A 26,783-nucleotide genomic window follows, 5' to 3' on the forward strand; every position below is an offset into this window, starting at 1 on the left:
ATGCAGCCACCCCTATGTGAAAAATGGCAGTGGACCACCTGCATATGCAGCCTAGCTGCAGGGGGTCTTCCACAGTTGCTGCAACTACAATTAAATTGCGTTCGCAGATGCGGAGCAGGCCATTCAGCATGCTGGACGGCCTTGCCCTGCGATGGATGAGCATCCCCCAGCATGCAGATTCTGCTTTTTAGCAGAATCTGCAATCCTTACCGAATATCCCCCACTGCCATTAGTACATCTGATCCCGCCCATAGGCACACATATATACATTTACATACATACTGTCATACACAAAATACATACAGTACATATGATATACAGTACAGTCACACATGCAGTATATACAAATAGTTACACACATGAACACATATATACAGTCACATACATACATAGTTACACACTTATTCACATACTTAGTCACACACTAATACACACAAACATACATACACATATAGTCACATACACAAATGCAGTCACAGACACACATACAGATAGACTACATAGTGTTTACCCTCCTCACTTCACAGACAGGGTACACTCAATGCATGTACTAAAGTAGCTCTTTGTCCTCTCCACCATGCTGCTGGGTTGCCTGGCACTGACTGAGTGCCATGTAGCCCCGCCCCCTTGCTTCCACTCCGTCCAATTCCCGAAGGTCAATGCCGTGCAGTGCAGTCCTGTGCCACCCCTCCCCTCACTTAAGGGGAGATGTACTAAGCCTGAAAAGTGATAAATATCACTGTGATAAAGCACCAGCCAATCGGCTCCTGTCTGCCATGTTACAGGCTGTGTTTGAAAAATGACAGTTAGGAGCCAATTGGCTGGTGCTTTATCACAGTGATATTTATCACTTTTCAGGCTTAGTACATATGGCCCTTAATCTGGATTGTACCTTGTGACTGTCTGTTACTGCTGGTGCCGGTGTCCAGCGGCACTGCACTGCACTAGTGATCAATCAGACTCAAAATAAACTACAGCTCCTGGCAACAAGGGATACTGGGAGCTGAGGTAATGTTGAGTCTGATTACAAGTGAGGTGTGGTGCGCTGGCGCCGGCACTAACAGACAGTCACCAAGTCTGACACAACTACTGGATTCTACCACCTGGCCGTGGATAGCACTGCCAGGCGGCGCCCCCTCCTTGCCTGGCACCCCTGGTGAGTGCCATTCTGGCCAATGGGTAGATAAGCCCCTGCCTCTTTTCTAGTGTATACATATTTAACCTAGTAAGCTTTTCCTTGTACTCCAATGTCTCTAACCCTTTAATCAATTTAGTAGCTCGCCTTTGGAGTTTTTTCTAGTTCCCCGATATCTTTTTTATAATATGGTGCCCAAAATTTAACACAGTATTTAAGGTGTGGACGTACCAATGATTTGTACAGTGGCAGGATTACATCCTCGTCCCTTGTCTCAATGCCCCGTTTTATGCATGCAAGCACTTTATTTGCTGCATTTTGACATTGTGTACTGTTACTAAGCCTATTATCTATGAGCAGCCCAAAATGGTTACCCCTATATTTTTCCCATTTAGAGTGTAGGATGCATGTGTGTTTTTTGTCCCAAGATACATAACTTTGCATTTTTCTATATTAAACCTCATTCCCCATTTAGACGCCCAGGTTTCAAGTTTAAATAAGTCATTCTGTAGAGACTCCACATCGCTTTCTGAATTAATTACCCACAACAGTTTAGTATCATCTGAAAAGATTGACACTGTGCTTTCCAGGCCTATTCCTAAATCATTGATAAATATATTGAACAGAAGCGGGCCAAGTACGGACCCTTGTGGTATTCCGCTGACTACTGGTGCCCATCTGGAGAACATCCCGTGGACCACTATTCATTGTACTCTGTTATTTAGCATCCTGCATATACAGGGAGACCATGTAGTGTCCAAGTTGCATGGCCAGAACTATTGAACGCAAAGTTTTCATGTGAAACTAGGATACTCTCACAAACTTGTTCAGAGATTTGAGGTTGAGAATAGGCCGGTGTGACCCGTTGTGTTTTAGAACCAAAAACAGGGTTGAGTAGTGCCCCTGCCTCACTGGGACTGAGGAACCGGCACAATCACTCCCAAGTGCAGGAGAGAACGGACCACAGTTTGCAAGGTTTGTGCTTTTATCGGGCTGATGGTAGGCCCGTGGTGAAGTACTGGTGAGGGGGACGTCTCTTGAACGAGATGGCATACCCATGAGAGACAATTTCTTGCACCCAAGGGTCTGAAGTGGTCGTATGCCAAACCTGAGCGAAGTGCAGAAGTCGGCCTCCCACTCTGGGGTCCCTAGTCAGGCTGCGGGCTTATCAGTTTTTGTGACAGGCTGACGTACTGCCCAGGAAGATTTGGTATGGCAAGATTGTCTAGGGAATGACGGACCCTTCACCTTGAACTGAAGGCCGAAGGAAGCGAAAGGTAATACTCCTGGCCTTCTGAGCCAGGTTAGTTGGCGGAAGAAAGGCTGTCTTGGTTGCCGCCAAAGACGACACATTCTTATTTAACTCCTCCAAAAAGAATATCCCCTGTGAAGGTGGAGAATTTCTAGGCTTTTCTTGGAATCTAGGTCCACCTTCCAAGGCTTTAATCACAGAAACCGGCTCGCCGGAATGGACGTAGCAGAGGCCTTGGCGGCCAACACACCAGCCTCAGATGATGCTTTCTAAATATAGTAAGAAGCAGTTTTAATATGACACAGGTATTGCCTGCATTCCTTAGAAATATTCACAGGCAGTTCTGCTTCCAGTGACTGAGCACAAGCTTCAAAAGCCTTTGCGGCCCAAGAAGCAGCTATAGTGGGTCTATTAACAGCCCCTGTAAGGGAGTAAATGGATTTCAGGCAACCCTCAATATGTTTAGCTGTCAGTTCCTTCAGAGAGATGACAGTATTAACCGGCAGAGTGGATGACACCACCGGCAGTGGGTTTTCCCATTTGTCACGTCGCTGCTGGTAGAGTATAACGGGCCAAAGCCCTTTTAGAGACAGGGAACTTATTACCCGGAGTAGTCCAGGATTCCCGTCTGATGCCCAGTAAATAATTAGAGTGGGATAATTTAGCTTTAACCACATTCTTCTTTTTAAACTTATCAATTTTCTTAGCCATAGTAGTGGATTCCTCCTAGTCAGAGAGTTGAAGAATATGCTTAATAGCATCCACAAGGGAAGGGACAGCTACAGATATAGGAGCTTCCTCATCTGCAGCACATGAGTCAGAAAGAGCTGTATGCTCCCTCTCCTCTTCAGATGAGATATCAGAGAGGACTGTGGATTGAGAGAATAAAGTAGCCTGCTTAGAGAAACTAAAGAGACCCTTGTGTCTTAGTGGAGCCTTAATTCTATTCAGAGACGGATTTACCATAGGTACCACACTGGGGTGTAAAGGCACAGGTGGACCCATAGGGGGCACAAGGCGTTCCACCAGAGTACCCAGGATTGTCGAAAAGGCTGCCCATGGAGGCTCCTACGTGGGGGCAGGAGCCGCAGACTGGCTGGGAGGTGTATAACAAACAGCACAAAGACCGTCGTGTAACATTTCCTCCTCGGATAAACCGGCTGAGCACAGTCTGCAGGAGAGTAATACAGGAGCATCAGCCTGTTTGTGCCCTTTTTTATTAGATATAGTAGAAAAACAAAGTGGGCGTATACAGTACAATATATGAAATATAAGGGACTCAAGGTATTATGTTACTGCAACACAGATATAATACACTTATGTAGTATATATATATATATATATATATATATATATATATATATAGAGAGAGAGAGAGAGAGAGAGAGAGAGAGAGAGAGAGAGAGAATTTGTGAGTACTAACCCAGACAGCACTTAAGCCCAGGGTATGAACAGTGATAGATATCAGAGACACACTGAAAGTGAGACTAGACAGCAGAACAAGGCACACAGTCACACACAATCCAAGAAACTTGTACAATATAGCTGCTGAGAACACTTATGTCAACTAACAAATCCTTATGAGGCAGTTAGAATAATTTAAGTGATGTAAAAACATGTCCTGTTCAGGCGTTTTTACAGGTAGACATCGCCCAGCAATCCCAGAGACCTGCTGCTGCTATGCTGTAAAATGGCTGCCCGATCTCTGTGAGGGAAGATGGAGAATGAGGCAGCTCAAGGGCAGGAAATCTGCTGTAGATGGTGCCCAGAGCCGGGGGTAAAGGGGGTTACAGGTCAAAGTGTCTTCTCCCCTAACGCTGGTCCTCAACCCTGGGTCAGGTACTATGGGCTTTATTTAAACAGGTGTTAAAACACCTAGACCTGTGCCATCTTGCCCTGGTGGTCTAGTGGGGTTCCTGCTCATAGTCTCCACACCAGCGATGCGTTCCGTCTCCCCAGACCATGGCGGACTGCGATTTAATTGTCCCACAAGGAGACCCTCTAACCTGTCCCCCCATCCCCCCGGTGTCTCGGGCCACGCGGTTCTGGGTCCAAAGCCACAGCGGTGCCAGAGCCGCGGAAGTCCCCACCGCAAGTACCCAGGCACCACCAGTGGGAGAATGCGGTGCTGGCGTGGGGCGGGTAACAGAGCTGCAGCGCAGAAGTCACCCTGACTCGCAGTGCGCTAGCTCTAAGAAAAAAGTTCAATTGAAGTTAAAAAAAAAAAGAAGGCATTTTCTGGCTTGCATCAGCAGTACACCTGCTATTGCTGCAGGCACCAATTTAAAACTGAGCTACCAGTACCTGGAGGCGGGGTCATAGAGGAGTGAGGCTATACATCCTGGGACAGCTAAAGCTTTAACTGTTTGGTGCCCGGATGTCTCATCCACCGCTACACACCCCGACGTTTCCCTGTGGAAAACCCTATTATACCCTGCTGCAGAAAGGTTTTGTTTTTTTCGGGTGGCCAAATTGGATTGCCCGGAAAACAAACAAAAAAATACAGGATAAACAAAATGAAAAATTGCAAAAAACTTATTTTTTTTCGCTCCCGTTGTTTATTCTTCTCTAATTGAAATTCTCCCTTAGTCCAAAGATAATGGACTTGCCATGTTCATTCTACAATACAGGGCACATAGAAGTGTATACAGCATATTCTAAAGAAAGATTAACAACAATTGCTGCTACTGTACATTGGGGCTAATTCTGTAAGGATTGCAATTTGCAAACCTCCTGTTTGCATGCTGGAAGCTGTCCATCGCAGGGCAAGGCCACCCAGCTGACTGCCGCCTCCCCCCCCCCCCCCCCCTTTCAACAAGCAGAAATTGCAATTGCATTGCAATTTCTGCTTGTTAGCAGAAATCAAGGATGCCCCCTGCCGGCACCATGTTTCCGATCATGGAAGCTGCGTGTGACGTCACGCAGCGACCGTGATCACGCCCTGTTGGCGCTACACCGGCCCCATTCTGCTGGCCTCCACCCCTGCAACGCTTCGTCTCCACCCTGGAAACGGAGCGTTGCCGCCCCCTGTCCGCCTCTACCTTATTGACAGGCAGAGGCGATCACATTTTCTGCGCCCCCCGATCCAACATGAATTAGCCCCACTGCTATGAAATAATGAATTTGTCACAAATGCAGGAAGACAGAGGAAGAGTCATTACCTGCTCTTGACAGAACATGTCATTAGCAATATGCACAATCCTTTCAATGTGGATAATTCCACCCACACTCTTGATGTCCACATCAGCAAGCATAGTAAGTACCAAGATTGCTTCCACCAACAGCTGGCGGTACTCTGGCTGAGGCACACGATTCAGGACAGACTCCACATGGGCAGAAAATTTCAACTCTCCTGGAGTCATCTGCATGCATCAATTTGTGAAAGTAAAAAATAGTTGAAGATCAGACAATTCCCTTCACCCGTGTTAGAAACAGCATTAGATGAGAAAAGTCTATATTGTACATAGTTCAACAATGGCCAAGCCACTTTCCAAAAACAAGAGGATGAGATGGCTGGTGTGGGATCCGGTCTGAAGATCGACAGTGTCTAGGTCGACAATGTTTAGGTCGACCACTATAGGTCGCCAGTCACTAGGTCGACATGGATGGAAGGTCGACAGGGTTTCTAGGTCGACAGGTCTAAAGGTCGACATAAGTTTTTTTTTTTAAATTATTTTTTATTTTTTCATACTTCACGATCCACGTGGACTACGATTGGAACGGTAAAGTGTGCCGAGCGAAGCGGTAGCGGAGCGAAGGCACCATGCCCGAAGCATGGCGAGCGAAGCGAGCCATGCGAGGGGACGCGGTGCACTAATTTGGGATCCCGGTCACTTTACGAAGAAAACGACCCCAAAAAAAAAAAAAAAATCCTCATGTCGACCTTTAGACCTGTCGACCTAGCACATGTCGACCTAGAAACCCTGTCGACCTTCCACCCATGTCGACCTACTGACTGTCGACCTATAGTGGTCGACCTAAACATTGTCGACCTAGACACTGTCGATAAAACGAACCACACCCGGCTGGTGTTGGGACTATAAATTTAGTACGTTTTGAAGAAGAGTTGTGTTTTTTTTGTGTGTGTTTTTTTCTCTCTTTAGTTTGTTATTTTTCATATATGGGTATTGCATTTCACTATGAAATTGTGTGTTATTTTGGCTGGCATGGCTTCCGACTGAGAGATGGTGGATGGCATTTTTTAGGGGGGCATTGGAGTCCATTATTCTTACATAGGACTAATGTCTCCGGGATCTCCTTTAGATGGTTCTGTTAATCCCTAGGGCCTGTCTGGGTTTTTGCATATTTGGCCACTTTTAGGACTCTTATATATGGTTGTTATCCGTAGTGACTCATGTGCTCTCACCAGTCTTATGATCACCCTGAAATTATTTGCATGGAACGTCCAAGGTATTAATAATAAAATAAAATGCTCCTTAGTCTTAAAAATGAGTAGAAAATATGACCCTGACATTACTTGTCTCAGCGAGACTCATTTGGAGGGCAACAGGTTGCTGTCACTCCATTTGCCCTGGGTAGGGTGGGCTTACTATGCCTCGCATTCCTCCTTCTCTCATGGGGTGTCAGTCCTGATAAAAAAGACTGTGCAATTCGAACTGCTCTCGCTTAAAGCGGACTCATACGGCAGATTTGTGTTTATTGAATGTAAATTGAGCGCTCAGCCCTTTTTTCCTTTTGTCTGTCTATGTCCCACCTCCATTTTCTTATGATATTTTGCAACAGGCTGCCTCTTTTATTGCTTCCTCCCCTCATACCCCTGTTATTTGCCTTGGGGACAATGTCCTAGATAATTCTTTGGACAGGTGGAAGTCTCCACATGTCCCCGTGTTGGGTGGTGGCCCTTCTAAATTTGCTGATTTTCTAGGTAGTTTAAATTAAATAGACGCTTGGAGATCTCGGCATCCTACTCTTCAGCATTTTTCCAGTTTTTCTAGCACCCATGGTTATTTTTCAAGAATTGACCTGGTCCTTGTTTCTCCTGCACTATTGCCTAAAATCACGGATGTCCATCATGAGGCCAGGGGTATATCTGACCATTTACCCTTGCTAATGTCACTTGATGTGCAGTGCCAGAGGGGACAGTCCTATTGGAAATTACATCAATCTTTGCTGGCCCAGTTGAGTGATAGTCATTCTCTAGTGACACAGTGGGAGGGTTACTTTGCTAATAATATAGGTTCGGCCCCGATAACTGTAGTCTGGGATTCCTTTAAGGCCTTTTACGTGGTACATTTATTTGACGTATAGCGGCTTGTAGGGAAAAAGAGAAGGTTCTTGAGAATGACTTCAGGAATCTGGAGATTAAATATTTGAGAGATGGCACCCCTGGGCTTAAATCGCACTGGTTGATAGCTCAGTCAGCATGGTTGGCCCACCTATCGGACAAAAACACCCGTTCCCTTCTGTTTCGGGCTAACAATTTTTATATGCTGGCAGATAGATCGGGCAGCCTGCTGGCCCATCTATTTCATTATGACCGTCCTGGGACTACTGTCGCTCAAATCTCCGGTCCAGATGGCACCGTTGTTGACACCACGTGGGACATTGTGCAGTTGTTCCTATCCTATTATACTGAAGTTTATAACTCTCGGCTGGCCTGCTCAGATCAGGACCTTTGCCTTTATTTGTCTCCCTAATGGTAAAGCACCGGGTTGTGATGGAATCCCAGCTGAAGTTTACAAAAACCATATTGATTTTTTTGGTCCCATGTTGCACACTATGTACTTGGATATATTTGCTAATAATCAGTTTCCCCCTACTATGTCTGAGGCTATCATCATAGTAATACCAAAACCAGGTAAGGACACTAGATTTCTGGACTCTTATAGGCCAATCTCCCTTATTCCCACCGATGCTAAGATCCTGGCAAAAATTTTGGCACTCCGGCTTAACACGGTTCTTACCTCCATAATTCACCCGGATCAATCTGGCTTTATGCCTGGGATGTCTACCCCCATTAACCTGCGTAGATTGCATACTATTCTGCAAGCTCCGCATGACTTCCCCTCAGATTCGGTCGTGGTCTCTTTAGACGCGGCCAAGGCATTTGACAGTGTTGAATGGTCTTACCTCTGGGGGTCATGGAATGTATGGGCTTCGGACCTAACTATATTCAATGGGCCAAATTGCTTTACCAACACCCGAGTTACAGGATCTCAATTAACGGTTATGTTTCCTCCTCCTTTAAATTGTCCCGAGGCACCAGGCAGGAATGCCCCTTTTCTCCCTCTCTCTTTGCCATAGCCATTGAGACTTTGGCTTGCTTAATTAGATCACACCCAGGTATTATAGGTATTGATACAGACCCACGAACTGATAAAATTGCCCTATACGCAGATGACCTGTTGCTATTTTTGCAGGACTATGCTATGTCTATGCCTGTTCTGCTGCAGGTGATTAAGGAGTTTGGCTGTTTTTCGGGCCCTCATATAAATTGGTCCAAATCATTTATTATGCCTGTTATTAGCCCCTCCCCCATTATTCCCAAAATTTTGTTGCCGCTTTGCTGGACAAGCCAATTTAAGTACCTTGGTATCCAAATTACAAATGACCCTTCCGATATCATACCTCTGAACTTCGACCCGCTCATGCAACATATCACGCGCAAATCTAAAATTTGGTGTAAGCTCCCGTTGACTGATTGGCAGGGTCAGTCTCGTTAAAATGTTATTTTTGCCAAAAATTATATATATTGTTCTGCAGTCTCCGGTGTACATTTTTCGATATTTTTCCAGAAATTGAATAGTATTTTATTGTCCCTGATTTGGGCCAATAAAAAACCCAGAATACAGCTGAATACTCTCACCAGATTAAGGAATGATGGCGGACTTGCATTACCTAACTTTCAACTGTATTATTACACTGCTCAGTTGGCACACCTTGGCACCTGGGTGCAAGATAAGGATGTCTGTTCTCTACACAAGGTGTTTCTCCATTGCTACTATCCCGGTCGCTCTCCCACTCAGATTTTATTAAGCGGGAACATATCTCAGTTTTCTCCTCCCATTATCTTTCAGGCTATAAAAATCTGGCAGGCCCTGAGGGTTCTTCTTAAATTTGATGGTTTGGACTCAGATACTCACCTCTGCTGCTCTAGTTAACTTCCCGAATTAAAAGCTCTCGAGGGAAGGGAAGTTTGGGCTCCTAGATCCATTGTTTCCATATCTCAACTGTACAGTATTAAAATCCTTTCAGCAGTTGAAAGATGAGTTTCATTTACCCAACTTATACTTTTATAGATACTTACAACTCCGGCATGGTCTACAGAGTCAGTTCCGGAATCTACCCCCTGTACTCCTCCCATTTCCCGTTAAGACCTTTGTAAGCAAATTGAGTCGAGTTAAGGCAACCTCCCTTGCATAATCTTACCTCCTTATTAAACTTCATTCAGACCCTCTATTTGATCTGCGCGTGAAATGGGAGGGAGATTTAGGCCCTACAGATGAAGAGGACTAGGCTCTTGCCTTGGAGTATCCAAGGACAGTTACCAAGTCCCCTAGATTTCAACAGATCCAGCTTTTTATTTTACATAGAACATACATGACACCGGTTAGGCTGGCTATGTTTGGCACTGGCTACTCAGATGTGTGCCCTAAATGTGGTGTTGGTGAGGGCTCCTTCTGGCATCTAGTGTGGGATTGTCCGTCTATACAGGTGTTTTGGTCTGGGATCAGGTCAATTCTGGTGGGAACAGGAATATCTGGGACCGTGCTCACCCTGCATTTTGTCTTTTGGGGATGGGAAACCCTGCTTCTGTGTCCAGATGGGAGGGTCTGTATGGTCATAATATTTGTGCTTTAGCTAAGGTATGCCTTGCGAGAGTATGGATGGCTGCTAATAGTCCTTCAGTGTCCACATATAAGGTCTTGGTGAATGATGCTCTTTCCAAAGATCGTTTTATATAAGTCTAATTAAGGACGAAACGCGTTGGGACTGATGCACCTGTACTTCCCCTATGGGCAGATAAGCTGTTTTAATATTTATTTTTTGTACGTTTGAATTTTTACTATATATCTTGGATGTTTATGGAAAAACCTGATGTATCCCATTCCTGATATAGACAGATAAGCTTGTCATTCATTTTTATCTTGTACGCTCGCATTACTTCTACTTTCTATGTTTTATGTGTTTTATTAAATATTGTGAAAAACTTTTAAAAAATCCCTGGCTGTGGATTTTAAATTGTGGGATTTGCTTTTACCCGGAAAGTTTTTTATAAACACATAATTGGCTCACTTGATCTGTAGATTGAAAATTGCGTAAAAACAGTACGCGCTATGTTATCTTGTTCTTCTTGTTTCATGTACCCATACTGGTCTTATGACTGAAGCAAAAGTCTGTTTATGCCAGATAAGTAGCGTCCTGTTCTCAATCACACCAGTTCTTTTTTACACAATCTTATTAGACACTAGTAGGCGCCCTTTTCTTCACTTTCCAAAAAATTTCCATTTATGTGTTCTCCAAGCACATATTTATTGTTTAAGGTTGCAGCCACTCTCACTTTAGAGGAAGTGTCACTTATCGTATACACTTAATTTTGTATATATCACTGGTAGTGCACTGTGACATCTGAGCGCCCCCGCGTCTATTTGTTCGATATATATATATATATACATATATATATATATATATATATATGAAAAATAATGCCATATCTAAATTTGAGAAAATCTGGTCTCCCTGGCTTGTATCTCCATATTCCTCCCCTGACCTTCTGCCATAAATGATATTAGAGTTCCATGACTTACTATATCCTGGATTGATGCCGTGCTTTGTGCATTTTATGTATGCAATGCTGCTTTAAGCTTTTTTTTTCTTTTTTTTAGGTTTTATAGGTTAGTTAGTTAGTTAAATTGCCAAGGTTAAATAAAATATATAAAATGATTACTGAAGGTTATTATACTGTTTACGGATTTTGCTATCTTTCTCAGTATGTGTATGGTCTTTTCAACATGTGCACTTCTTGAACTGCTGGTTACTGTTGTGTAACTGTTATTTGGGCAACTTGTCTCCAATATGGTATAATACCCTATGTCAGAGGTTCCCAAACGCGGTCCTCAAGGCACCCCAACGGTCCAGGTTTTAAATGTATCCATGCTTGGCCACAGGTGACTTAATTAGCACCCAAGTCAATTTGATTTAACCATCTGTGCTGAGCCATGAATCCTGGACTGTTGGGGTGCCTTAAGGACAGCGTTTGGGAACCTCTGCCCTATGTACAGTGCTTCATGTTCCTTATGCTGCTCACAATTTCTTTCTGTGGTACTGCAATTATGTCTTGCTTTTGGTATGTGTGTGATATGCGTTATCTGTACATGTCATTGTGTCTTGGATAAAAAATACACTATTGAAAAAAAACAAAAAAAAAACGATTTGATATGTTTTTACCTCACGGGTACTGGAAGAGGGTAGCACAAAACCTTCCACAGACAGTCCATGGCACTAAAGGAAAAAAAATAGCAGAAAAAAAAAAGAAAAAAAAAAAAAGAGAAAGTGAGATATGTTCATTCATTCTATGTAAAATATGATTTGTGTGAAAATGCCTGACCTTTTGTAATATTGTCCAAACTTTCTGGTAAAAGCCTACAGGCACCCTATTCAGGGCCCCATCCAGTCGCCGCCTTCGGAGCCACTGGCCTTGTCGGCTGTCTTGAGCACTGTCGCTATCGGAAATGGTGGAAGTGGAGAGGTCACCAGAAGCAGAGAGAGTGTCACCACGCTTCTGTTATAGGAAGGGAGACATGAAGTCAACAAAAAACCTTAACATTTTCAAAAATAGGAATTTAACACCTACCGGTAATTCCTTTTCTCGTAGTCCGTAGTGGATACTGGGATGACATTAGTACCATGAGATATAGATTGGGTCCATTGTAGCCTTGCACTTTAAGAAATCATTAGTGTGTGCTGGCTCTTCCCCTCTATGCCCCTCCACCAGACTTAGTCTAGGAAAACTGTGCCAGAGGAGACGGACATACCATGAGAGAAGGAAATTCAAGGGAAGCAGTGAGGTAACGAACCAACACACAATAGTAAAAAAACTTAGCAGCGCTAAACAGAACAGAGGATAGTCACGATAACTATAACAAGGATAGCAACACTACCCAAACATGGAACAGGGACAGCAACAGCAGACCCAACCAAGAACACTTACAACCAGGTAAGCAGAAGCACTGAGGCAGGTGCTCAGTATCCACTACGGACTACGAGAAAAGGAATTACCGGAAGGTATTAAATTCCTATTTTCTCTAACGTCCTAGTGGATACTGGGATGACATTAGTACTATAGGGAAGTCCCAAAGCTCCCAACCATCCCCAAACTGAAGGTCATCTCTGGCCAAGGTGTCGAACCCATAGAAATTTACGAATGTGTTCAAACCAGACCAAGAACCTGCATGGCACAACTGTAAGGCAGAGCCGTCCAGAAAGAACCCACTGATCTTATGCAGTGGGCCTGGATAGAACTCAGCAGCGGCAATGCTGTCGAAGAATAGGCTTGTTGAACGGTCAACCTGAGCCAAAGAGCAATTGACTGCTTAGAAGCAGGACGACCAATTTGGTAGCGTCATAAGGACAAAAAGCGAGTCAGACTTCCTATGACGAGCTGTTCTCTAGACGTAAATCCTCATAGACTTCACAACGTCCAGGAACTTTGGAGCAACTGATGTGTCAGCCAACACTGGACAACTATTGGCTGATTTCCGTGAAAGACCGACAACACTTTCGGAAAAAACTGTGGGCAACTTCTGAGCTCCGCCCTATCCTCGTGAAATATCAAATACGGGCTCTTACAGGATAAGTCCCCTAATTCTAACACACGTCTTGCAGATGCCAGCAACATGACGGTCTACCAAGTTAGATATTTCAAGTCCACCCTTTGCAAAGGTTCAAACCAGTCTGACTGGAGAAAGGTCAAGACCATATTGAGATCCCGCGGAGCCGTGCGAGGTACAAAAGGTGGCTGAATGTGAAGAACACCCTTTAGGAATGTCTGTACTTCCGGCAGTACCCTTAGTTGTTTCTGGAAGAAGATAGAGAGAGCCGAAATCTGAACTTTGATGGAGCCCAACCTTAGGCCCTTATCCACGCCTGCTTGCAGGAAGAGCAGAAAACGTCCAAGTCGAAACTCCGCAGGAGAATATTTTCTACCCTCACACCACAAAACATATTTCTTCCAGATACGGCGGTAATATTTTGACGTGACCACTTTACGGGCCAGGACCATAGTGGAAATAACCTTGGATGAGAGACCTTTTCTGGCTAGAATCTCCCTCTCAACTTCCAAGCCGTCACACGTAGTCGCAGTCTGGACAGACGAACAGTCCTTGTTGAAGGAGGTCCTTGAGAAGCAGCAGAGGCCAGGGTTCCTCCAGAGACATGGTCAGGAGGTCTGCATACCAGGCCTGTCGAGGCCAATCCGGGGCAATGAGAATGGCCCGAATGCTTTACCTTTTGAGTCTTTTTAGAACTCTGGGAATGAGAGGGATTGTAGGAAACAGGTATACAAACTGGTAAGGTGGGGGGTGAAGGCCCGATTCCTCCGGATGGAGGTCATGCCTGCTGAGGAAGTTCGCATCCCAACTGTCCACGCCTGGAATGAATATGGCGGAGATGGCCCTTGCATTGGCCTCTGCCCAGAGGAGTATCCTTGATACCTCTCGCATTGTGGCCCTGTTTCTTGTTCCTCTCTGTTGGTTTATGTACGCCACCGCCGTGTCATTGTCCGACTGCACCTGACTGGCTTGATTCCGAAGGAGATAGAAGGTTTGCAGAAGAGCATTGTAAATTGCCCTGAGTTCCATGACATTTATTGGTAGTGCAGACTCCTGACTCGAGCATTTTCCCTGGAACTGGGCCCCCTGGGTCACAGCACCCCAACCCGGAGGCTGGTATCCGTTGTCAGTAGAGTCCAAGACTGGGTACTGAAACTCCAACCCTCCACAAGGTGAGGGACTTGTAGACACCATAAAAGGGAGATTCGTGCTTTTGGCAACAGAGCTATACTCTGGTGCATGTGCAGGTAAGACCCTGACCACTTGTCCAGCAGATCCAGCTGGTACGGGCGTGCATGAAACCTGCCATACTGGATTGCTTTGTAGGAGGCTACCATCTTGCCCAGTAAGCAAATGCAAAGATGAACTGAGATCTTGCGGGGTCTGAGCATCGAGCAGACCAGAGCCTGGGTAATCAAGGCCTTGTCCATTGGAAGGAATACCTTCTGAGACACCGTGTCCAGTATCATTCCCAGGAACTGAATTCTTTGTGATAGTTCAAGGTGAGACTTCTGGAAATTTAGGATCCACCTACGGTCTGTAAACAGGCGAGTAGTCAAGTCGATGCTGTGTAGCAGACGTTCCCTGGACACCACCTTTATCAGGAGATCGTCCAAGTAATGGACTATGTTGACTCCCATCCTGCATAATTGTAGCATCATCTCCACCATGACTTTTGTGAATACCCTTCAAGCTGTGGAGAGACCAAAGGGTAAGGCCTAAAACTGGAAGTCCAGTATAGCGAACCAGAGGCAATCCTGATGAGGAGGCTATATGGGGATATGTAGGTAAGCATCCTTGACATCCAGGAACACCAGGAACTTCCCCTCCTCCAGACCGGAGACCACCGCGCTCAGGGACTACATCTTGAATTTGAACACACGTACAGTAGATATGGGTTCAGGCTTTTTAGGTTCAAGATGGGCCGTACCGAACCGTCCGGTTTCGGTACAACAAAAAGACTGGAGTAAAAAACCCTGCTTTGCAACGGAGGACGTACTGGGACAACTACCCCCGTTTGTAGTACTTTTTGAATGGCATCTTGCAAGGTAACCCTTGCTATGGGTGAGGTCCCTCACCCAAGGATCCTGGCAGGACTGTGTTGAAGACGAGCACCTAGCTGAAAGTTGCCTTGCTGCTGGGGCCAATCATCACGCGGAGGGCTTAGTGGATAAGGATCCGGAGGCCTGGTCCAGAGATCCAGCAGTCACTGGTTTACGGGACTTACCGCGAGATCCTCAAACAGCATTTGAGGCACCTCTGGCTCTGCCTCTGAATCTGGCCACAAGAAAGGACTGCAGACAGGGCACAGGGTAGGGACGTCTAGCAGGAGACGCAGCAGACGGCAGATATGTAGACTTACAAGCCGTCGCCTGAGAGATCCACTTGTTCAGTTCTTCCCCAAACAAGGAACCCCCTGTAAAAGGAAGATTCTCCACCCCTTTCTTGGAATCAGCATCCGCTGACCATTATATCAGCCACAGTACCCAGCGAGCCGAGATCATCATAGCTGTGGTACGGCCATTGATGAGACATAATTCTTTAATGGCCTCACTCATAAAATTTGCAGCATCCTGGATACGATGCAGTAGTGTAAAGATCTCCTCCTGAGGCAGGGAGTCAAACCCTCTTATTATATTATCAGACAATTTTACCATGGCCCTTGAAATCCGGCCACTAGCTATAGTGGGCCTTTGAGCTATGCCCACAGCAGTAAAAATAGATTTGTGAGTAGTCTCAATCTTACGGTCAGCTGGGTCTTTTAAAGAGATAGCCCAAGGTATAGGCAGTATTATTTTACGTGACAGCCTGGACACTGAAGTATCCATGGACGGTGGATTTTCCCATATTTTTCTATCCTCAGGCAGAAAAGGAAAGGAATTTAGTAATCGTTTAGGAGTTATGAATTTCTTGTCAGGATTGACCCACGCCTCTTTAGAAAGGGAGTTTAATTCCTTTGATATAGGGAAGGTGGGAGAGGATTTTGGTTTCACATTAAAAAACAATTCCTCTTCAGGTTCTGTCTCTTAATCCGGTATGTTGAGGACTTCTGTAATAGCATAAATCAGGGCTTCAACCCCCGGGGACAGATCATTCTCATTTTCCACATCTACCTCTCCCTCATCCAGCTCTGGCATGTCAGTATCAGAGTCAGACTGGAGCACCTGTGGGAGGGAGCGTGTATTTATGAGAGACCACCAGAGGGGGCTGAGGAACCTGTCTGTGGTCAGCAGCCCTACCAAAGAATTATTTACAGATTGTTTAAGGGTCTGCCTTTCCTGTCTGGCGGTAGCGAACTCTGTATTAATATTAGTAATCATGGTTTTGAATGAATCTAACCACTCAGGTTCCTGCATACTACTGCCATGTGAAGGTAGGCAACACTGGGTACACAGGAGATACCCTCCTGGAGAAGGTGTAAACATAGTGTTACATGAGGGACAGAGTCTTTTAACCAGACATTCTTAATGCAGAAAAACACAGAGTTAGGTGAATAAACACAGTGCAGTGACAACACATATAGTGAGACAGTACAACAACCCCAGACAGCCTGAATGGAGTGACACAGAGGATTGGGACCAGCACACAATACCTCAGTCAGAACTGTGCTTCGCTGGGTATACTTGTAACACAGCAGCAGTGTCACTGCCGCTTATATGCTCCCCCCTCTCTATAAAACCCCCTGGTACCAGTACAATTGGTGATTCAGTGGGTTCTGTGGAGGAGCAGCTCCAGCATGCAGCCTGCAGTCAGCAGCGGCAGGAAATGGCGCCTTTCAACCTTTGGTCCCACTCTCCGGGAAGCCCCGCCCCCTCAATGGCATGCATCCCTCTCATATTATACTGGCTGTAATCATAGAATTCTGTGTAAAAAAGGAGTTTAATAACCCCCTTTTGCTTAGCGCCAGTCTGGAGTCCCCAGCAGGCACCGCAGCTCGGAACCCGGTGTCCGCAGCACCCTAATGCCGCCACTTGTCACCGGGGACCCACTAACCGGGACCCCGGTGTAGTAACTCACCGCACCACATTTTCGGCATCTGTTAGGGGTGGAGGCATGCTGCCTGCATGTGCGCACACCCTGGTGCAGGCTTTTTCAACCAGTGTGCCGTGGCACACTGGTGTGCCGCAGGAGTCAGAGTCGTTGCCTGCATCTTCAGAGCAAACTGTGGCCCAGGCTCTTCTTATAGGATCAGTTGTGCCCTGCCTGTGACCTATGCCTTGATGACGCAGCGGTGTGACATCATAGATTACTACCACCGCGTCTCACCAAACAGCCAGCCCACTCGCCTGCATACACATTTTCCAGTTCCCGCCCACATCCACAACTTTCCTTGCCCACCCTCATCCACACTTGTCCGACCGCCCGCTGCTCAGTATTCGCAGCACTCCACTATGAAAATCCCCCACCACTGAGGGACAGGGAGGACGACAGCTGACCGGTAGGGGCTAATATTTGTTATTTTATTTCTCCTGTTGGTAGCAATAGGATTTATGGAGGAGAACAATGTGAATAATTTATGTGGGGAGCAATGGGATTTGTGTGGGGAGCAATGGGATTTATTTATGTAGGGAGCAAAAGGATTTATGTTGGGAGCAACATGATTTATGTGGGGAGCAATGTGATTGTTTTTTCTGTGTAGGCCAATGTAGGTGTGGATTATTTTTTTTACTGTGAGGGCCAATGTGTGTTTTTTTTTCCGTGGCGAACTGATGGTGTGCCTTGGCAATTTTCAAATATTGTTCAGTGTGCCGCGAGTTAAAAAAGGTTGAAAATCACTGCCCTGGTGTATGTGAAACAGCGCCTCAGGTGCTTAGTGTCCTGTGAGCGTGGATACGAACCATTAACTCTATAGGTTTGGTCCCTCCCTAAGTCCCATAATGCAGGCAGACTGGTTGCCAACCAGTGCTGCCTGAAAATAATAAATGAACATAAATTCTGAAGCAAACTCTCTGGAGCTCCAAAGAATGCACCCAGATCCTTGGGCACATTTTTCTAAACAGAGTCTGGTGGAAGGGTATAGAGGGGAGGAGCCAGCACACACTAATGATTTCTTAAAGTGCCAGGATCTAAAGGAACCGATCTATACCCCATGGTACTACCACTAGGATGTTAGTGAAATAATGATTATCTACTAGTATTTTGGACCTGTTTTTTTACTCCTCTGTCCCCATCATCTTCCTGTCTCTTACATCTGTCTCATTGTTGTCCTCCCAGTCTCTCATCCCTATCCACCTTGCAATCATGATTTTGCAACTAATCCGTCAAATGATCTGTATGTTTGTGACTGCACCATATATTAACAAATAAGATCGAGAGGACTAATTGCAATTGAGAAAGAAGAAGGGAAGTATTTAAAATCTAATATACTGATAATTTTCCCAAGGTTCTTCTTCACAGGTGTGTCAGAAGTTATGTTGATGGCCACACATAGAGTGCTCATATTTTCTCAAGAACTGTCTTTCACTATAACTTTTTCCTCAAGCTCATAATGTTTTTTGTCTTATTTGATAAAATCTATTTATCACAAGCTAATTAAAAGTAATTAGCTGAAAGGGTTGGGATTGAAATGCCAGCGGTCGATTTTCAGAATCCCGACAGGGGAGGGTAAGTATACCAATGCCCCCCTAACCCTCTTAATTTTATAGTATTCAAAATGATGTTAACTACAGTATATGAAGGGATTGCATATTGAATAAATGACCTAAGCAAAGTGATACTTACCAGAGAGACAGCTGAAAATAAATCCGTATCCTTATTGGGAAACATAAAATAACATAAATTAAGACCCAAAATACCAGTATTCTTTGTAAATAAATGAGCAGTTAGTAAAGCAAAGTGTAACTAGGATCAAATTGTCTGGAGTAATGAAAGCAACAATTATTACCAGTCTTTGTAGTCATGGCATTAGGTTGTGGTCTTGGACATCAAGAGAAATTATCATCAAGAAGAGAGTCAGCAAAGGAAATCATCACAAATGCCAGTACAGTTCAAATTCAATAAGTTATGCAGGATATTTAAGTAATTGATTAATACAATTGTTTGCAATGACAACAAATTATATGAAATGTATATATAATTAGTGGAAAGATTTGAATTATATATAGCCAAGACTAAAAAGAAAACCGATATATGAATTAAAAATATTGTGAGAAAACTTAAAATTTGGCAAATATAGTAATTATCATTACAGCTTTTAGCACGCACAGTTGTAGATTTTATAAAGGCAATCGGGCACCCACCTACTGCACGGGAGTGGTAAAGTAGGCCATGGAGTAGCTCCCGAGATTGGTCCATGTTAAAACAGCCATATAACTTAGGCCACACAGAGTTATCTTATTAGACGGAATCAGGTGGCAAAGTAGAGCCATTGATGCAGAAAAGCTGGACTTACTCTGCCCTGGTGCCCTAACTCTGCTGATTGGTGGCAAAATAGTGGTCACCAAAGACAAGGTTCCTATGTACCATTGTACATAACACCATAGTACCAAAACAACCTAAGAAAAAAATTGTACAAGAAAACATACAGTAGCTGTATATTTATATAAACAGTTGAAGGAGAGAGACCCAACCAACTTGTAGCCTCATAATGTTGTTTCTCTAAACTTCAATGAAAGGATGTGAAAAAGACTATACACAGGTGTTTGCACTTATAATTGGGACTCTAAAAATTCCTTATTCCCTTCTGAATGTATGAGATTTATCGATATACTTATTTTACCTGGCACTGGCTTGTGTTAGGAAAATCCCCCATTAGGAGGGATTTTGAATTCTCCATTGCTCCTCTCACAGTGAGTGATACTTCTTTCACACACACACACACACACACACACACACACACACACACACACACTGCCACTTTGACCCAGGGTTGCGACTCAGTGTGGCAGGGTCCTTGAAAAATAACCAGGGTCGAGTGACCTGGCATTGCAAACCAGGTAAATTACTCAGGTTGGTCTGGAAAGGAACCCAACTATGGGGTGGTGCAGTTAGGAGAGGCAGGGGAGGCCGTGATGATTAAAATACTACAAAGATTATACTTATGACATATATTAAGTGTCATAAGTATCTGCTCTATATTATTTTAATAATTTTTACTACTACATTTAGTTTGGGAGGCACCTGAAAGTGGAAAAGGGGCAGAAGCGGGGTACGGGGTCAAACCGCGAGTAGTAAAAGGAAGAGGTTAGTAAGTGTAAGGATCCTCAAATCAGGTGCGTCAGGGTGGGATCCCTGTGGATACTGTGGACTTTGGAGAAAAAGAGTTATCGACGGTAAGTCTACCATAAGTACTTATTTCTCCAGCAGGGTCCACAGATTATCCACAGGATTGGACAGGAGAATACTTCGCCCGAATGCAGCATCCTGAGAGGCAAAGGTATCAAAAGCATAATGTCTGATGAATGTGTTAATGGAAGACAATGTGGCTGCCTTACATATCTGTTCAGCTGAGGCACCACGTTGTGCTGCCCATGAAGGACCTACCTTATGAGTAGAGTAGCAGAAAGATTAGCCGGAATAGGGAGATCAGCTTGAGAACATGCTTCTGAAATAGTCACCCGAAGCCACCTCGCCAGTGTCTGCTTGTCAGCAGGCCATCCTCTATTGTGAAATCCGTAGAGAACAAAGAGAGTGTTTGTCTTTCTGATGGCACTTGTACGATCCACGTAGATCTTTAAATCATGGACTACGTCCAAAGATGCATCTCTTGTTGAAAGGTCTGGCCCTTGGAAAGACGGAACAACTATTTCTTCGTTAAGGTGGAACCTGGAGATCTTAGGAAGATATCCAGGTTTGGTTCTAAGAACTGCTCTATCTGCATAAAAAAAATCAGAAAAAGGAGGGCGACATAATGTCCCTAAGTCTGAAACTCTTCTAGCTGAAGCAATAGCCAGTAGAAAGAGAACTTCAGCTGTCAACCATTTAAGATCCACTTGCTTCAGTAGTTCAAATGGGGCAACTTGAAGTGCCTTTAGGACTAAACTTAGATCCCAAGGAGCTGTGGGAGGAACAACAGGAGATTGTATATGAAGCATTCCTTGGAAAAAAGTGCGAACATCCTGTAGGTTAGCAATTTTCTTTGAAACCATACAGTCAATGTTGACCCCTGAACTCTCAAGGAAGCCAGGAAGACCTTTGTCCATTCCTGCCTGAAGGAATGCTAGGACTCTGGAAACTCTGAAAGACCTAGGGTCAAGCTTCCTGACACTGCTCCACTGAATAAAAGCATGCCATATTCAGTAATAAATGCGAGCAGAGGATGGTTTCCTTGCTCTAAGCATTGTTTGAATTACCTGTTGTGAAAATCCTTTTACTTTCAGGATGGATGTCTCAAGAGCCATGCCGTCAAAGACAGCCAATCCAGGTGCTTGTAATAACAAGGACCCTGAGACAGTAAATGAGGATGTTGAGGCAGTAGAAACGGAAATCTGGAAAACCTATGGGTGAAAAGCCCATTCGTTTGCATGAATGGTGTGTCGACTGAGAAAATCCGCTTCCCAGTTTAGGACTCCCGGAACGAACACTGTTGACAAGGCTGGATGATGAAGTTCTGCACACCTTAACGTGCGGATTACCTCCTTCATTGCATTTTGGCTGCGAGTTCCTCCCAGATGATTGAGGTACGCTACTGCCGTTGCATTGTCCGAGCAAATCTGCACCGGTTTTCCCTTGAAGGATGTCCTTTACCTGAGTTGAGTGCCATATATATGGCCCGATGTTCCAATATATTTATTGGCAGGCAACTTTCTTCCTTGGTCCACTGACCCTGGAAGCAAGAATTTTATGACAAAGCTCCCCAGCCCTGAAGACTGGTGTCAGTTGTCAGAATCTCCCATTCTGGGACCAAAATGGGTCGCCCTTTGTCCAGATGGGAAGTCTGTAGCCACCAGGCTAACGACCTCCGTACTGTACTTTCAGAGGAAGAACCATAGTCTGATGTAGTTTTTATCGTCTGATGTAGTCCATTCTATCTGGAAAGAATCAGACGTTGAAAGGGCCTCGAGTGGAATTGAGCATATGCCACCATGTCGAATGTTGACCCCATAGATCCCATCACTCGAATTGCTGCATGAATTGATACTCTTTGACTGTGTAGTAGCTCCTGAATCCTTGTCTGTATTGTGGATATTTTGTTCAGAGGTAGAAAAACTCTCTGAAGCCTGGAATCTTATACAGCCCCCAGGTGCGTCATGCGTTGTGACGGAACCAGGGATGACTTCACCCAATTTATGAGCCAGCCGTGGCTTTGTAAACAGGCTATTGTCAATTGCAAATGGCCCTGGAGAGTTTCCTGGGAATGAGACAGGATTAACAGGTCAACCAGGTATGGGAAAATTCTTATCACCTGATGACGGAGATAAGCCGCCATCACCACCATAATTTTGGTGAACACTCTTGGAGCTATAGCTAGTCCAAATGGTAGGGCCTGAAACTGAAAATGTTGCCGGAGGATAGCAAACCTGAGATAGCACTGATGGAACGGTGCTATAGGTACACGCAGGTAAGCATCCTAGATATCTAGGGATACCATAAAATCCCCCGGTTCCATGGCCAAGATAAGAGGATTTTGGTACTTACCAGAGGAATCCTTTTCTTTGAATCCACAGGGGGCATTGGAGTACTCTTTGGATATGGACGGGGAGTTAGCAGGGATAGGCACATTTAAATATTTAAATTAGTAACCCTCCACCCCCTCCATACTCCCAAGATGCCTCAGTGTTTTTTACTGAGCTGAACAGGAGCGAAAGAGAGATGAACAATGGAGAAATACATATAACATTTAATAGATAACAAACAACTAGATAGTTGACATGACAATAGATAAATCACCTTTACATTTAAACAAGTCGGTGATAATCTGTTACCATAAGATTTACTGAACTTACCACAAAACAAGTGAAACTGCTCTGGGTTGGCGTCCAGTGCCCCCTGTGGATTCAAAGTAAAGGGTTTATCTGGTTAAGTACCAAAATCCTCTTTTCTTTTTCATCCACTAGGGGTCACTGGAGTACCCTTGGAATGTACCAAATTTTCCCCCTTGGGCGGGAGAGCTAGTTGGCATCTGTAACACTAGACGGCCAAAGCTAGATGCTGCAAAAGTATCAATCTTGTAAAAGCGCACAAACGTGTGCACTGGTGACCATGTAGCTACATGGCAAAGTTGCGTCGTGGAAGCCCCACGACCTACTGAGCATGACGTTCCCACAGAACGCATGGAATGTGCTGAAACAGATGCAGGCGGTTGTAAACTAGCATGAAAATAAGCATGACGAATGGCCAGCTTAATCCATCTAGCTAACGTCTGTTTGGAAGCTGGCCAACCTATCTTGACTGCAGCATAGGGAACAACCAATGTATCTGTTTTACGTACTGTTGATGTTCGGGCTACATAAATAGAAAAGCGCACGAACCACATCCAAAGTAGCTGGAGTTCATGAACCTTCTGAGAAAACAGGAACTACGATTGGTTTATTGATGTGAAAAGAAGATACTACCTTTGTGTCACGATCCGGGTATCTGGACGCCATTACTTGCCTTTCAGATGTCTCCTGAGGCTGGCTCAGCGTTCCAAGGCCGGATCTCATCTGTGTCCACATTCTGCATATCCCTCCTGTCACGCTGAGACGCTGTCACAGCGGCGCCATGTTTGAATCCTGTCCTCTGCGGCCGGCGCCGCCATTACTGTTATGTTTCCACATGGTTTCCAAACCAGCTTTCCCTCCAAGTTCTAACATGGGCGCAGCCATGTTGGATCCAATCACATGTCTCAGTTCCACCAATCCACTGCCTCTGGAAATCTGCATAATTGCCCAGCCAATGCCTGCCTTGCTGCAGGTATAAATATCCTGTGCCTGGGCCAGGAAGTGGTCAGTGCTTTGTTTGTCATACCTTGTTCCAATCTCTCTCTCCTGTGGTTGTTTCTCCAGGTTCCAGCTCCTGTCTCCAGCATCCACTAAGAGACCCGCACCTGCCTACCATCCTGCGGTGCAGCCTGACTCTGGGGTCCTCCGTGGCTGATCCAGCTTCCAGCTATTAACCCATCTGCTTCCAGCAGCTTGCTTCCAGCAGATTCCAGTATCCTTAAAGTGCCGGTGTTGTTCCAGCGGATTCCAACTTATCAGCAGTATCCACTACCACCGGTAACCTTCCTTCAACTCCTCTGTTTCCACGCTCCCTAGCATCTTACAATATTCACTCCGTGTTTCATTACCTGGCTGGTTCCATCCAGCATTCACTCAGTGACTTTATCACCTGGCTGATCCCATTCAGCATCCACTCCGTGTCTTACCACCTGGCTGGTTCTATCCAGCAAATACAACAGCTTACTCAAGTTACCAGCTTCATCTATTCCATCTACTGGCATGTTCCTTGGTTATCTGCACTACTACAGCCAGGCCTGGTAAGGTTTTTCCATCAAGGACTTTAACAGCTGTTCTTAACCTACCAGTGCTCTGTTACACCTTCCATGGTCAAAGTGTTCCAGGAATTATATTAATTGCCGTTGTCATCATTTGCTGTCTGTTGTTACACGGGGTTTGTCAATAAACTTTTAATTTACTTTTACCTGGTTGTCATGGTCACACCTTCGGGTTTCCTTTAACACTTACATGTCCAGGGGTCTGATTAAACCTCCCCGGTTTAAGTCCTCTCAGCCCCTACAACTGAGGCTTCCTCCTGTCAGCTAAAACCCTCAGTTGTGACACTTTGGTAGAAAAGCGGGATTCGTCTGAAGTTCCGCTCTGTCATCATGAAACACCAGATACGGTTTGCATGACAAAGCACCTAATTCAGAAACACGCCTTGCCGAAGCGAAGGCAAGGAGAAACACTGTTTTCCAAGTAAGTAACTTAACATCCACTTGTTGTAAGGGTTCAAATACTGAAGACTGCAAAAAATCTAAAACTAGATTCAAGTTCCATGGAGCTGTAGGTGGTATAAACGGAGGTTGAACTCTAAGGACACCTTGCAGGAAAGTGTGAACTGTTGGCAAAAGAGCCAAACGCCTTTGAAAGAAAATTGACAAGGCAGAGACCTGGACCTTTAGTGTCGCTAAACGTAGTCCTCCATCTAACCCTGCCTGTAAAAATAGCAAAAGATGGGATAACTTGAAAGAAGATGTCAGAAACTTCCGAGCTTCACACTAACCAATATAAGCTCTCCAAATCCTGTGATTATGAACTGCTGTAACTGGCTTCCTAGCACGTAACATAGTTGGTATAATCGACTCTGGAATGCCCTCTTGTCTTAAGAGAGAGGTTTCAACAGTCACCCCGTCAAACGCAGCCACGATAAATCGGGGTAAAGAAATGGACCATGTTGCAGAAGGTCTGGACGTAGCGGAAGCGGGCATGGATCGTCTGCGGGTAGACAGCGGAGATCCGAGAACCACGCTCTACGTGGCCAATGAGGCGCCACTAGTACGAAGGTCGCGGACTCTCTTTTGATCCGCTTCAGCAACTGAGTAAGCATCGGAAATTCGGAAATTATGGAAATAGATACACAAGGCTGTACGGCCATGCTATTGTGAGAGCATCCACTGCCTTTGGAGCTCTTGTTCTGGACACATACTTGGATGTCTGATGATTTTGGCGAGATGCCATTAGATCCATCTGTGGGTAACCCCACCACTGGACTAACATCTGGAACACTTCTGGATGTAAGGCCCTTTCTCCTGGATGAAAATCCTGACGACTGAGATAATCTGCTTCCCAGTTGTCCACTCCTGGAATGAACACTGCTGACAACAATATCACTTGGTGATGCTCGGCCCAATTCAGGATACAAGCAACTTATCGCATGGCCATGCGACTTCAATTCCCTCCTTGTTTGTTGATGTAAGTGACTGACGTTGCGTTGTCTGACTGAACCTGAACAGTCTGAGACTGGAGTATTTGAACTGCCTGACGCAGAGCGTTGTAGATTGCCAAGACATTTATTGACAGTATTCTTTCTCGGTCTGACCAGAGACCCTGAAATTGACGATGTAGGACAACTGCTCCCCAACCTCTGAGACTTGCGTCCGTCGTTAGAATTATCCAATTTCAGGAGTGCTTCGAAAGACGCCACCATCTTTCCTAACAGTCAAATGCACAAATGCACCGAGACTGTCCATGGTTTGAGCACTAACTGTACTAGATGACGAATACTTTGTGCTTTCTGTTCTGGCAAATTCATTGATCCACCATATCCAAAATCATTCCTAGAAATTGAATTCTTTGAGACGGGACCAGGATTGATTTTTTGAAGTTGAAAATCCAACCGTGCTGAACTTGTACATTGTACATCAGTAAGGCATGTTGAAGGAGTATTTGTTGAGGCAAAGCTTTGATGAGAAGGTTGTCTAAGTATGGAACTATTATCCCTCCTAGAGATCTGAGATGAGCTATCATCACAGATATCACTTTTGTGAATACCAGAGGCGTTGATGAGAGGCCAAATGGTAGTGCCTGAATTGATAATGGTTTTGTTGTACTGCAAACCTTAAATACGCCTGATGCGGCGGACAAATTGGAATATGTAAGTATGTATCCATCAGATCCAGCAAAATCATGAATTCCTGTGGTTCTAAACCTGCAATCACTGACCGCAGGGATCCCATCTTGAATCT

The 26,783-nt window shown here is 44.9% G+C and overlaps 1 protein-coding gene across 12 annotated transcripts in view; it reads right to left on the reverse strand.

Annotated features, from left to right (window-relative positions):
* PHKA1 (phosphorylase kinase regulatory subunit alpha 1) overlaps window positions 1-26,783 on the reverse strand; it is an 828,488-nt gene that overhangs the window by 45,850 nt on the left and 755,855 nt on the right. For 11 of the 12 annotated variants that reach the window (XM_063937031.1, XM_063937029.1, XM_063937030.1 and 8 more), the window contains 4 exons: window positions 18,899-18,928; window positions 11,956-12,129; window positions 11,796-11,849; window positions 5,549-5,749 (listed from right to left, as the gene is read on the reverse strand). In XM_063937031.1, the coding sequence (XP_063793101.1) occupies window positions 5,549-5,749; window positions 11,796-11,849; window positions 11,956-12,129; window positions 18,899-18,928 (459 nt within the window). The remainder of the gene's footprint in view (window positions 1-5,548; window positions 5,750-11,795; window positions 11,850-11,955; window positions 12,130-18,898; window positions 18,929-26,783) is intronic. The other variant, XM_063937025.1, reaches the window with a different exon arrangement.

This window comes from Pseudophryne corroboree, chromosome 8 (assembly GCF_028390025.1).
Source record: "Pseudophryne corroboree isolate aPseCor3 chromosome 8, aPseCor3.hap2, whole genome shotgun sequence".
In the NCBI taxonomy this organism is placed as follows: Eukaryota; Metazoa; Chordata; class Amphibia; order Anura; family Myobatrachidae; genus Pseudophryne; species Pseudophryne corroboree.